The following is a 12,908-nucleotide window of genomic DNA, read 5'->3' as shown; positions in this document are numbered from 1 at the left end:
CCGGAGACCACATTCCACTCACTAATACACTCCAAGACAGTTGCCCACTGGGGACACTGCCAGCAGAGTGATGAGGAAGCAATTTTTATCTGCATTGTTTAGCTGACTTGGTTGCTTTCCCATCAGTGGTGTTCAGGCTGTGGGTGTTGATCAGGACAGATGACTCAGAGTTCTTCAGAGGAGTCAAAGGAGCACAGGTTGAGATTTTCAAGGTCATGGAGAAAGAAAATGAACCTATATTTTTCTGTTAAAAAAAGTTGTAGTGCAGCTTCATTTAATATCTTTTTATTCCATTTATTTTTACAGATTTGCAAAAATCTGGTCTACAACTATATAAACAGATGTCATAAAGTCCCTGCTAGCTTTATATTTGCACTCATTTTTAGTGTCACAGTAGCTTCACATTACTATCCCACTACCTGTTTTTAGAGCAGTATATTTGATCAGAGAAAGGCTCGGTAAGAAACAGAGAAAAGAGGCCGGGGTTCCTGCGGAGATCTGTCAGACAGACAACGCTGCCACTTTTTTGATAATTGCTCTGCCTAACCATGATCTGAATTAGCATATGAAAGTTTTCTTCTTCACTGGAAGCACATAGCTGTAAGCTAATTTGTAAGACATTTTAGATGACAGGGAGTGGTTGTATCCCAGAGGTGCGCTTTCCCCCTTGATCTTTTATTTTGTCTCTCTCTCTCTCTCTCTCTAATTTTCCCCAGTCATGTCTTAATTATATAATATTGAACTGGAGGCAGCTAGGTGGCTAACAGGTGCAGTCACAGAGCAGAGTGCAGGTCTGGCAGGAGCTGAAGCAGAAACTGGCATTTTGATAAGGCCGTGTAACAAAACTTTAGTTGGATAATCAGGTGGTTGAAGGAATAGTTTGAAGGTCTCCTTAATCCCACTGATAGGCCTTGTGTAGGCAAAGCAGAGTCTGTGAAGGATGGGTAACTCAGTCATTACTATCATTAAGGTCACTGAGCAGCTCCTTGGTGGATGGGATGCACTCTTAGTTCCTGTCTTTGGTGGCACACTTCTGCAACGTCGTATGGAGACCATGGAAGGTGCCTCTGGATTGGCAGACTGTGGTTGTGATTCCCATCTTTAAGGAGGCGAACCAGAGGGTGTGCTCTAATTATAGGGGAGTCATACTACTCAGGAGAGTCTGTCCATTAGCCGAACCTTGGATTCTGAAGGAACGATGCTGTTTTCATCCTGGTCGTGGAATACATGGGAATTTACTCAACCAGTCTATTTTTGCTTTATGGACTTTTAGAAGGCATTTAACCATGTTGCTCAGGAGATCCTGCAAGAAGTGCTTTGGGAGCAGAGCATGGGGTATCTGCTCCTTTGCTATGGGCCATTCGGTCCTTGTACATTCCCAGTGATAGCTAATCAAGTCCAGTGAGAGCTGGCGTTATACAGAGCAATAAGTAGGGCTTGTTCCGGGTTGGTGTTGGACTACACCAAGGCTCCCTTTGTCACCAAATGTGTTTAGAATTGTATGCACAGAATTTCAGGTGTAGCTCAGTGCTGTAAGAATCTCATCTCTGCTCTTTGCAGATGATGTGGCTCTATTGCCTTACTCAGGTGGTGACCTTGAGCTCACACTTGAGCAGTGTGCAGCTGACTGTGAACCAGCAGGAATTAGAATTAGTACTAAAAGTTTGAAGCCATGATTATTAGCTGCAAAGAATTCCCATCATGGTCATGAGTTCTGGGTTGTGGTGAAAGAATGAGACTACCCATGTGAGCAGCAGAAATGAAATATGGATATGCCTTAGTGATAAGGTGAGGAGTTCAGTTGCTATTCCTTCAAAACAAGTCAGCTGAGGCAAATCGGACAAGGGCGCTTCCTGGGTGAGAGCGAGGCATGTTCTAGTGGAAAGCATGGCATGCTGGAGAAATTGCATCTCCCAGCTGCCCTGTGAACTCCTCAGTGTTTCTCGGATGAGCTGGAGGAGCTGACTGGGGATAGGGAGGTCTGGGCTTCTCTGCTTAGACTACCACTGCGTCGTGACTGCAGATCAGTGGCAGAAAACTGATGGACGGATGGAGGAAATGACTGAAAGAGCCAGGCCAACTCACAGTTTTAAGTGTATGTTTTGGGGTATGTCACTCAGTAGATGTGAATGCTTAGCTATGTCACCATGTGTCATTGTATTCCACCTCATCACAAATCCTTTATTCTTAGTCCCTGGCACACACTAACCTGTGTTCAGCGGTGACATCTCTGGCCCAGGGCAAACTCTCCTTGGTGAAAAGTGTGACACTTGCATTGTAATAGGAATATAATTCTGGCTGTTTCTGTTTTTATGTCCCACAAGCAATTTAAGTTTCATTGATACTGCAAAAGCTACCAGTCTGAGTGAACAAATAGTCTCCTTACAGGCTCACTGTGGCTTATAAGAGGATTGATTGAAGCTAATGAGTCTGCAGCCACAGAAAAGGGCTTGTGTTTGTGCCACTGATGATGCCAAAGCAGCTGAACGGGGTGACGAAGGGAAGAGGAAATGGCTGATATTTGTGGAAGCCACCTGGGGTGAAGTGAAGCCATAGTTTTGGAATATAAACTAATAAACGCAGATGTGGACAGAACAGGAAAGGCTGTCTGCTAGATGGTGTTAGTATGCATTAGACTGAACTCAGAGGAGAAAGGAATAGCGGTGCACCTCCGATCATTATTATTGACCATTCCTCTTTGCAGCTGTACACAGCTTAAACACATTAGGACTCCCTTGCATGTACACATGCATAGAAACATGTATACTCACAAGCACATGCTCATAAAGAGTTTAATATATGCACAAGCCAGTGGGATATGAGATAACTGCAGTATAAGCGAACACTGAAATGGTCTCAGGTTATAAGGACATGCACATATGCTAATAGAGGCCTCCAGCTCTGTGTTGAGCACTATATTCTGTTGTTGAGAGTGAGAACGAGCTAACAAAGAATCGAGAGCACTATCAGTTATCGCACTGACTCTGAAGAGTTCTTGTAATTTAAATAAAATCCAGCCGCCACCACCTTCTGTTTCTTTCCAGTAGTCTAAATATATACCTAATACGCATTAATTTACCTACTGCTGAAAAAATACTAAGAAGTGTTGGAAGATTCAGAATACAGAAATTCTACAGTCAGATAGTTTCCATCTGCAATACTTTATATGCAGCACACCTCTTCCATACAAACAGCTGTAAAGTGTGTTTTTTATGGCCACTTCAGAGAGAAACATCACCTGGTGTTTCTAACTCTGTGCTTGCTCCACAGTGCAGGACTGCTGCCCTGTGATTTAATCGGAGACATATCTTGTGACGTTTGTGAGGTTGTGTGATGACTGTACAACAGGCTAAAACAGGCATCCTGTTTCGGTGTTTGAATGTCATAAACGAAGGACTTTCCTTGTAGAACAGTTATCAGCCTCTTGAGTGTACAGGCTGTTGAGTCAGAGTCAGCCAGAGAGAAATGATGTTTCAGGACAGACAGAGAGAAGCTGCATTGAACATCCTGGTCTGATCCATCAGCTGCTGTGTCATTTGACATCTTTGATGTGGACAGATGTTACAGGGACAGAGCAGACTGCCACCTCTGTTTCCTCCAAAATGGAGATGAGCATGTAAAGCTTAATAACAAAAGTTTTCTCTCCAGTTTCCATACTGAGTCCCAAATGTTGAAAACATAAGGTGAGGAAAGCACCCCTTCCTGTTCCTCCGTGTGGATGAATAGAAAGCCAGAGTTGACGAGAGCAACAGGATCAGAGTACAAAGCAGAACAGGTGTTACTGAGAACAAATACGAGATAGATCAAGTTAAGATTAAGTTAGATATTGTTGGAGGTGAGTTCCAGATTTGCAGCAACGTTGGGCAAGCTAGAGCAACTTAAATAGTGGCCCCTGTTGGACATTTGGATATCAGCTGAACAATCGGCTGATGTGGGCCAGCACTGAGATCAGCTGCACAGGACTTCATGATGTGCATGAATGCTCTACCTCTGTTTCTAAAAGATAGAAAGAGTTTAAGTTTCAAATGTAGCAGTGTAAAAAGATTTATGTTCAAAAGCTTGATAATGATGTACAGTGAAGTGAAAGCTGTGTGGTTTATGTTTGACTAATTAGTGCATTCAGTCAGAATTAGGTGTCAAACTCAATTCTCAGATGAGAAGCTGAAAACACAACAGGGCTGATGTTGCCCATTAAAAATGAAAATGCCACATTAACTTAGTACTATTATCTGTTTTCCTCATCCATCTTTATTCATCTGTCCTACAGAGGAATAATTTCCCTTATAGAACTGTGAGCTGTATGACCCGATGCCTCGCCTGGGTGATGCTGGATATCAGGGATATATCTGCAGGAGAGTCCTGGAGATGTATCAGGCTGCAAGATAATTTTGCAGATGTACTGAAGACAGCACCTAGGGAGTGGTGTGCAGGAGAAACTGACTCCAAATATTTAAGACAGGGCTGGTTGGCACTGCAGTAGCTATCTGTCAGAATAATACATGTATTGTATTTCTAATTGAATACTGTGACATACTATAAGGTTTCACAAGTCCAATGATAATGTCTGGGTAGCAGACAGATGCGTGTATCCTCTCATCTTAACTGATCTTTAATTTATATTCCTTCACTGTAATAGTGACATTTGCAGTGTTTCCAATATGAGGCACACACAGTATAGAGGTATGTGATCTGTTAAATAAGACAGATTGTATTCTGAGAAATTCACAAATAACCCAAAGATAGTTTAAAGACCATAAATGCTCACACAAACCCACGTACATGTGTGTATGTGTCTCTTTCCACGTGCATTTAAAGCATGTGCTCCCCTTTCCTAGCCTTTTGTCATAGTGACAGGCAGTCTGTTCTAATGAAAGCTCCTCTCATTCATAAGGCTGTCAGCTTTTGATGCCAGAAAAGTTGCAGCGGGAAAGAAGGAAAGCAGGAGAGAGGGACTGCAGAAGACTTAGCCTACACCTAATTTTTCCTTTGCTTTCTCTGAATGATTTCATTCCTAAAAAGCAACTGCATTGCAGTTTTAATTTGATGATGTGTCGTGGCTTGTTTCCATGCTTAAGTAACTAAGGACTACACATGCACACACACACATGGATCCAGTGTCTCTCAGTTGTATCACTGGTTGAGTAGCTCAACCACAAGCAAGGCAAAAACTTCTTCAGGATATCGATGCCCTGGTCTCTTTTTTCTATCTAGGTCAACATTTGCTCACAATAGCATCTTGGCCACCCTCCCCTGTGTATTCCCCATTTTCTTTCTCTGTTTTCTCCCCTCTGTACTCACATTCACACCTTTCTTATTGCAACACCTCTGTCTTTGGTACCAATCATTTATTTCTAAATTATGATAAATGTTTTGGGTGTTTTTTGCTTCTACATAAATGTAGGCAGTAGTAGGGACAATGTGTCATTTTCCTAATATTTGCCATAATTTGAGGGTTTTTTTATTTTTATTTCTGAGCCGTTTCAGAGATTGTCTTAAGACCTTCACACCTTTTTCCATCATTTTAGGCACGCTCAATGCAAAGGCCTCTGCCAGCAGGATAAACCTGTCTTAATGTGTCATGACAAGACTAAATGAGAAGATTCAACATCCCATAAAGCATGCATTATTATATCTCTAGCAATACTGCCAGAATCCCCCACCGTACAGCGGCCCTATTTGATGCCCAAACCAGATAGGCTCTTCCATCATCTGTGACATGAAATACCCCGATAGCCACCGGCTACAGAACACATCGCTCCTCAGAAACACTGACTACCTCTCTCTACTTCCATGTGTTCACACAAATTAGCATTACATTAGCATGATATTAGCACATCCGACCTGCACATCCATGCCTTATCAAAGCACTCTGTGATCCCCGGCTCCCCGTGCTTTAGTCTGGATCAGAAAAAAAGAGCGAAAACCTGAGTGAGAAAGAGAGAAAGACAGAGCGTTTCCCCCGAGAGAGAGGGAAGAGAGCGATGAGCTACATGATAACGAGCTGTGTTACACCGCTATACAACACACAGCCTTGTCACTGCGCCTCAGAGCTGATTTAGCTGAGCTAAATGGGCTGCAGCAGATGTTTGGTGACTACAATCACACAGAGCTGCGTTCCTCACTTGACTTGCAAATATTTGCTTAGAGACTTCAATATTGGCTTTTCTTTATTTCATTCTTTTTGAATGTGTAAGGTGGTTATTCCAGCGCATAAAAATGAATACACGCAGCATGCTTTCTCTACTGACACCTATTACTGCTGCGCTGTGTTTGGTACAAAATGTTAACCGTCGCTTGTGATGAAAACCCCGAGGCAACTGATCCTGTACTTTCATGAACAGTTTTTGAGACAGTTAAAAAAACTTATTGACTAAACATAAAAAAAACTGTGGTTTAATTCTATCTAGTGATTTTTCTTGATAAGTATTTTGATTAAAGTCTTGTTGCTGCAAACAGTGAAGCTCAGTTGAGATAATGCGTTCTGAGGAGAGTCTGCACTCTGCCGTCTAGTGAACAAGCAAACCACAGATAGATTTTCCAGAATGTTTAACATCACGCGGACTGACCACAGGCTATACTCACAGGTCACATGAAAGTGACGTGTTTGGTACCAACTGGCCCACATGTAGTTTACTGGTGTTCACTGAAGATGTTGCTTTGCTTTCTTTATATGTAGGTAACGTCACCTAATATGTTTTATTTATCTTTTCATTTCCAGTGCAACGGTTTCTCATCACATCCACGGGAGCCCTGTATATTCTGGATGTGCAAATGGAAGACGGGCTGTACAACTACAGGTGTATGACACGGCATCAGTACACCGGAGAAACCCGACAGAGCAATAGTGCCCGCCTCATTGTGTCAGGTGAGAGGGGGATACCACAATTAGAATGAATAGGAAGTTCTGCAGCTTGATATATATTAGCTTGTATATTAAGCTGCACTTCTGGGTTGAATGGTCACTTGTTTCACGGTGCAAAAAACTACAGAGTTGTATTATGTGCATATATATTGGTTGGTTTCATTGTGAAACGTTAAGATGAGCGTTTTTACCATCTCCATCTTTGTGTTTGTAGATCAGATTGATTTGGAGTAATCGCACTGAGACACGAAACGATACTGCACGCTCTCTGTCCAGTGACTAGGTTGCTCGTTGTTTTTTGACTCTACCTGTAATATACAAAATGAACATCAGTATGTTTTCAATAAGGCTTGAAAGTAGTGACTCAGTACTAGCAACCGCAAAATTAAACTCTTCACCAGCATGTTTACTGAGGTCATAGGTCATGAAAGTTTTCCTGGATTTGATACAACCAAATGTATTTTTATAAAACGAACACTCGGAAAGCACAACTTCCTGCAGTGTTTTATACCGATGTCAGCATTGTTAATATGGGCATCTTGTGTAGTATATTCATCTTTCTGTATCATTGTGTCATATAAGGTTGTATTGGAAAAAATAATGTTTTAGAGAGGTCAAACAAAGAAAGTGCTAATGTCCCCCAAGGTCTAATATATTGCTTTAATGTTTGAAGATTTTCATGGCCTACCTATGACCTTGAAGCACTACATACTAAAATAGTGTATTTTATTATCTTTACCCATATGACTGGAGCAGAAGCGGCTGAAATCTTTGGCTTATTTAAGCTGTAAAAACTTGAGACGTAAAGCATCGTACTGAAGAAATAAAAATGGGGTTTAACAGCTTTCTCTCCCTTTCATATGATTGTTTTGGGGGTTTTTTTTTTCAAAGTTAACTTTGACTCTGAAGGTCAAAGTCAAATGCTTAGCCAACCCGGGTAATCATGTCCCCTAAGGCCTAGTATATTGTTGTGAAGTTTGAAGACGATTCATAACAAACTGTGGGTAATATGAAGTTTTTGCTGATTTCACTGTTTTTACTGTTACAGTGATGGGAGATACCAAGATACCAATGACAGCTTATACTGTTGATGGTATCTGTCAGACCGTTAGAAAGAAAGAATGCAGGTTTAAGCCCTTTACCCGGCACAGGCTAATTGAAATCATGCCAAAACAACCAACAGTGTGTTTTTCTGCGTTAAACAGATGGCCAAAGAATCAAATTTACACTACACAGCTGTTTGCATAACAACAACCAACAGCTGATATGCGATGGGATTTTTTTTCCAAGTTTCATATTTAAAGCTTAAGGTAATCAGTGTGTGAGTTTCAATACTGCGGTGTGTTTGATCTGATAAAAGTTTCATAATGGCATTCACATCGGCCCCAGCATATGTCAGTAACAGCAGGTAAACCCTCTAAAAATGTCCCAGTCTGTTGCCTTGATTTCAGTTTAGAATAATATGGTTAATGTGTTGCAAATACCAGCTGGTGATACCACACACTGTTGGATAAAATGACACAAGACAAGTAATCAGACACAAGGACAGGAAGCACCATGACACAGTCAGATAGGGTTTGCTGTTGATTTAGTGTGCCTTCAGAAACACTGACTGCATGTGAGAGGACCATATGGAAATAAATGTGAGCTTGTAAAAAAAAACATGTTGGTCAGTTGAATTAAACGGAGGGCGACAGGATAAAAACCCTTGAACTAAAGAGTGGGTGACAGGCAGTAAAGGCCATGAGAACTCTCCAGTTTGGGGGAGGACTTCAGGATAGAAAAATACCCTCCTTTCCAAAACCATTTAAAGAGTCACTCTGCAGATTTCAGAGTATTGATGCAGTATTTTTAGTTTGTAAGACATTCATTCACAAGATAGGCAGGGTTGTACCATGTTTACTGATGGGGGGGGGGGACTAGAGCCATTACACTAAAATTTAAAAAATCCCATTCTCTTCCTTTGGCTACTCATGAGTTCACGATTAAACACTTTTCCACTTTTAACTCCTTGTGCTGCATTTAACCCTTTTTGAACCCACGCAGATCCGACCAATTCTGCACCCCACATCCTGGATAGCTTTGAGCGCCGTGAGGTGATGGCATCTCATCGAGTGGAGCTCCCTTGCAAGGCCTCTGGTCACCCTGTACCCAAATACCGCTGGCTGAAGGACAACCGCCCGCTGGAGACAGACTCGCGCTTCAAACAGAGTGTGACAGGCCTGCTCATAGAGAGAACCCAGCCCAGTGACACAGGGACGTATGTGTGTGAGGTGTGGAATGGCTATGGCAATGCCGAGGTGGTTGGCAGGCTGCAGGTAAAAGGTCAGTGTCCTTGTGATGGTGCTAAGTAAGGCTGTGGAGTTTTTTTTATTATGGAGCAACGAATCAAAAGAGGCAGATTCTTTTGCTTTTTAAGTGTGAAGCACTTTTGTTTACATTTTATCATCTATCTAATGATGGTAACTTGGTACCTCCACTAAACTACAGAGCCCCTCAAGGTCATGGTGAGTCCGCGGAAGGTGAAAGGCAGCGTGGGAAGCCAGGTTTCACTGTCCTGCGGTGTAACGGGCTCCGAGGAGTATCAGCTGTCCTGGTATCGCAACGGAGAACTCATCTACCCCAGTAACAGTGTCCGCATGACAGGCCAAAACAGAGAGAACCTGGTCATGGCTGGCATGGCCAAGAGTGACGGAGGAGCCTATCAGTGCTTTGCCAGACATGGCAAGATGTCTGCCCAGGACTTTGTTCAAGTCATACTGGAAGGTCAGAATTCACAGTGAGACGTGTGGGTGGGAGCAGTGCGTGTGCACCATTTTGGTTTTGTGTGCACAGCAATTGTGTGTATCTATGCATATGCAAGTCCAGACTGTGCTGTGTGAAGCTCAATCCTGCAGGGCCCAGCCCTTTTTTATAAGATTTTCTGAAAAGCCTTGAGCTGTACATGAGCTGGTTGCTGCTGCAGTGTCTCCCATAACCAGGGTACTATAAGGGGAATATTGATAATCAATAATGCTGTGGAGCCAGAGAGGAGCTGGATTAATCTGCTCCTCATTCTGACACTGCTTTTTATACTGGAGATGTGCATGTTTTCCACTAAAAGTGCAGATTTGGACAAGATTCTCATTCAAAAGCATCAGATATGAATTGACATGCATCCCTTATGAGGGGAACAACAAAATATACATCACCGTGTGAATTTTCTCCCTCTGTGCAGATGGCACCCCCAAAATTCTGGCTTCGTTCAGCGAGAAGGTCTACAACGTCAACGAGTTTGTGTCATTGTCGTGCACAGTGAAGGGCACGCCAGAGCCGCGGGTAACGTGGACTCTGGACGATGAGCCCGTGGTACGGGACAGCCGCCATCGCATCTCCTACTACACCAATGCCGAGGGCCACGTGGTGAGTCATCTGAACATCAGCCAGACTCAAGTCCCCGATGGAGGAGTGTACCGCTGCATCTGCAACAACTCAGCTGGGACCGTTTCCTACCAGGCGCGAATAAACGTAAGAGGTGCTTGTCAGATCAACTCTTCCAACACACCATCACATATACACATCGACATGCCTTGAGTCACTCTGTTTTGACGCATTTCTGATTGGCTACTTTAAAAGTGCACGTGATGAAAGAGGTTTTATTATGCTGTCGTGTTTCTAGCTTTTCACATACTTTTAAATCTGATAGCGTAGCTTGGCTCTGTTTCTCCTCAGAATATAGCAAGACGCCCAGAAGATGCTTTTCCTGTTATCTTTCCACTTTTCCAGTTTTTTGGGGGTATTTTTGCGTTTGGATTTCACCATCTCTATATCAGGACAGTTATTACTGTTGACTGTACTGCTATATGCATTCTACAGGGACATGGCTTGCTGAATTGCTGCTGTCATGTAGTGACACTGGGGCGCTCAAGCTTGCCGTGCTTTCCAGAACATTATTATTTCTCTATTGCAGAGAGGGAATGTTGCTTTCTTTGTACAGATTGGTCGGATTTGATTGCTGCTCAGTCTTGCATGTTGTGGGGCTAAATAGGGCGATCCTCCAGCCCTTAAGCGAGGGTTCATGGATGCCAAATGCAGCCAAGCAATGAAGATAAATCTCCACAGGTGCCAACGCGGAGAACGTGTAATGACTGCTTCTCACGTCATTGGCTCCTTAATCGTGCTAAAGAGAGTAGCAACCCAGGATACGCTTGTATTCCAAGTACACTGCAGAGCCTAGTTAAACTGTCTTCTCCAGTGCTTTAAAGAGACACCTAATAGTCCATTTCCCTGATAGACACTGAGCTATGGAAGCCTATTGGTTATTCTGTTGGTTTTTCACAAGTGTGCACAAAAGGCGGCAACGTGAGTAATGGCTTTGATAATAGCTTCATGAGTGGAGAAAGCGAACATTCGACTCTAATGCTTGTCAGAAGCAATCACAGCCTGCACCAAAGAGGTGGGAGCAAAAGGTAATATTCACTACAGTCTCAAACAGAAAGATGCACCAATCCCTGAATCTGGCAAAGCAGGATGTGACGCGAACAGAACAGCAGAACGGTCCACCCTGTGATGATTCGTAGTCTCATTTGTGTTTTACGGTCCTTCTCGCTTAATCGAGCAGTCTGTAACCCCTACGCACATCTGGGTCATTTTTTATGTCACAGTATCAGAGTGAATCGAGGCATGTACAACTTTGTGGTGTCTTAAAAACACACAAAACACAGAAAAGCTAACTTTCACACCACAAACCACCTCAAAATCATTTTAAGAGAGTTGTCTCTCCAATGTGTCCTTCAAGGGCCTGCCAGCATCAGACCAATGAAAAACCTCACTGCCATCGCTGGGCGGGACATGTACATCCACTGCCGTGTCATTGGCTACCCCTACTACTCCATCAAATGGTACAAGGACTCCAATTTGCTGCCGTACAACCACCGACAGCGGGCCTTCGAGAACAACGGCACCCTGAAACTGTTTGACGTGCAGAAGGAGGTGGATGAAGGAGAATACACGTGTAATGTGCTGGTGCAGCCACAGCTGTCCACACACCAGAGCGTTTACGTTACAGTGAAAGGTATGAAACAGTCTAATTGATTTTCAGACAGACAGCACGGGACTCGTTCTATATTTGGTCCAATAAAACAAGATTTAGTTCATTTAGCTGTGCGACATCATTACGTTTACCCATCTGCGAGGCCAATAAGCAGCTGTTTCAGATGTACGTTCGCATTTGTACGGTACTGTATTGTACTCTGTGTTTGCAGAATACATTTGTGGTTACGCTGTCATTAATCTCTTTGCAATTCAAAGGGAACGGCTTTATCGGTGTACACACTGACCCCGTAGTGCCTTTCCATCGGAGGTGTATGCCCCCTTTCCTCGTTGCAGAAAACACAGATATGCAGAGTGATATTTGTATATCACTACCTATGAAAAAAGCACTCACATCACTGATAGCAAGGCACCATCTCCATCATCCCAGCCAGCTTATCTGGAGCTCATCTGAATATGCAGCAGGACTGAGAAGAGCCAGATGATGATAACCTCCGATGGCTCTCTTTCTTCAGTGACGCAGCATAATTTCAACTGTCCTATGGGCCGATCCCCACCCCCCCACACCACCCACTCTCACTGGTCTTGACGTGCTAACGAGCGTTTGAGGGGGAAATCACACAGCATAGACAAAGCGACACTTCTATTCCACCTTGGCTAATTTGCCTCTCAGCTGCTTAGCATTCCACCGCTGCCGAGAGGGAATCCCCAGGAACCTATTATGCTTATTTTGTTGTGAATTAAATAAGCGCTGAAGTGCTGCTTATTCCAATGTTATTTTAAATCATTAATTTTTCAAAGCATCTGGTTCTCACGATGGCTACAGTGTCCCCAGAGAGCCGAGTGAGAGTGAATGCTATATGCTTATGTTTTGAGAGGCTTCAGCTGCTCCACATGAGGCGAGCTAATAAAATATTTCTTGCTTTCCTGAAAAATCACAGCTTAATGTGGAAAATAAGGTGATAAAGAGAGAACTGGGCCTAATGAGTTGCTATGCGAGTGTTTTGTAAAGTAG

At 43.2% G+C, this 12,908-nt stretch overlaps 1 protein-coding gene across 2 annotated transcripts in view; it reads left to right on the top strand.

Annotated features, from left to right (window-relative positions):
* The window catches only part of dscama (Down syndrome cell adhesion molecule a), a 112,848-nt gene that overhangs the window by 65,324 nt on the left and 34,616 nt on the right, over positions 1-12,908 (top strand). For both annotated transcript variants that reach the window (XM_085288203.1, XM_085288202.1), the window contains exons 4-8: positions 6,719-6,865; positions 8,909-9,187; positions 9,353-9,628; positions 10,080-10,376; positions 11,640-11,915. In XM_085288203.1, coding sequence (XP_085144329.1) covers positions 6,719-6,865; positions 8,909-9,187; positions 9,353-9,628; positions 10,080-10,376; positions 11,640-11,915 — 1,275 coding nt within the window. The remainder of the gene's footprint in view (positions 1-6,718; positions 6,866-8,908; positions 9,188-9,352; positions 9,629-10,079; positions 10,377-11,639; positions 11,916-12,908) is intronic.

This window comes from Mchenga conophoros, linkage group LG10 (assembly GCF_057382185.1).
Source record: "Mchenga conophoros isolate Kocher_MC1m ecotype Shallow Benthic linkage group LG10, M_conophoros_male_GT1.1, whole genome shotgun sequence".
Lineage (NCBI taxonomy): Eukaryota > Metazoa > Chordata > Actinopteri > Cichliformes > Cichlidae > Mchenga > Mchenga conophoros.
The sequence above is the reverse complement of the archived record's forward strand: the minus strand, read 5'-3'. Positions and strand labels throughout refer to the sequence as shown.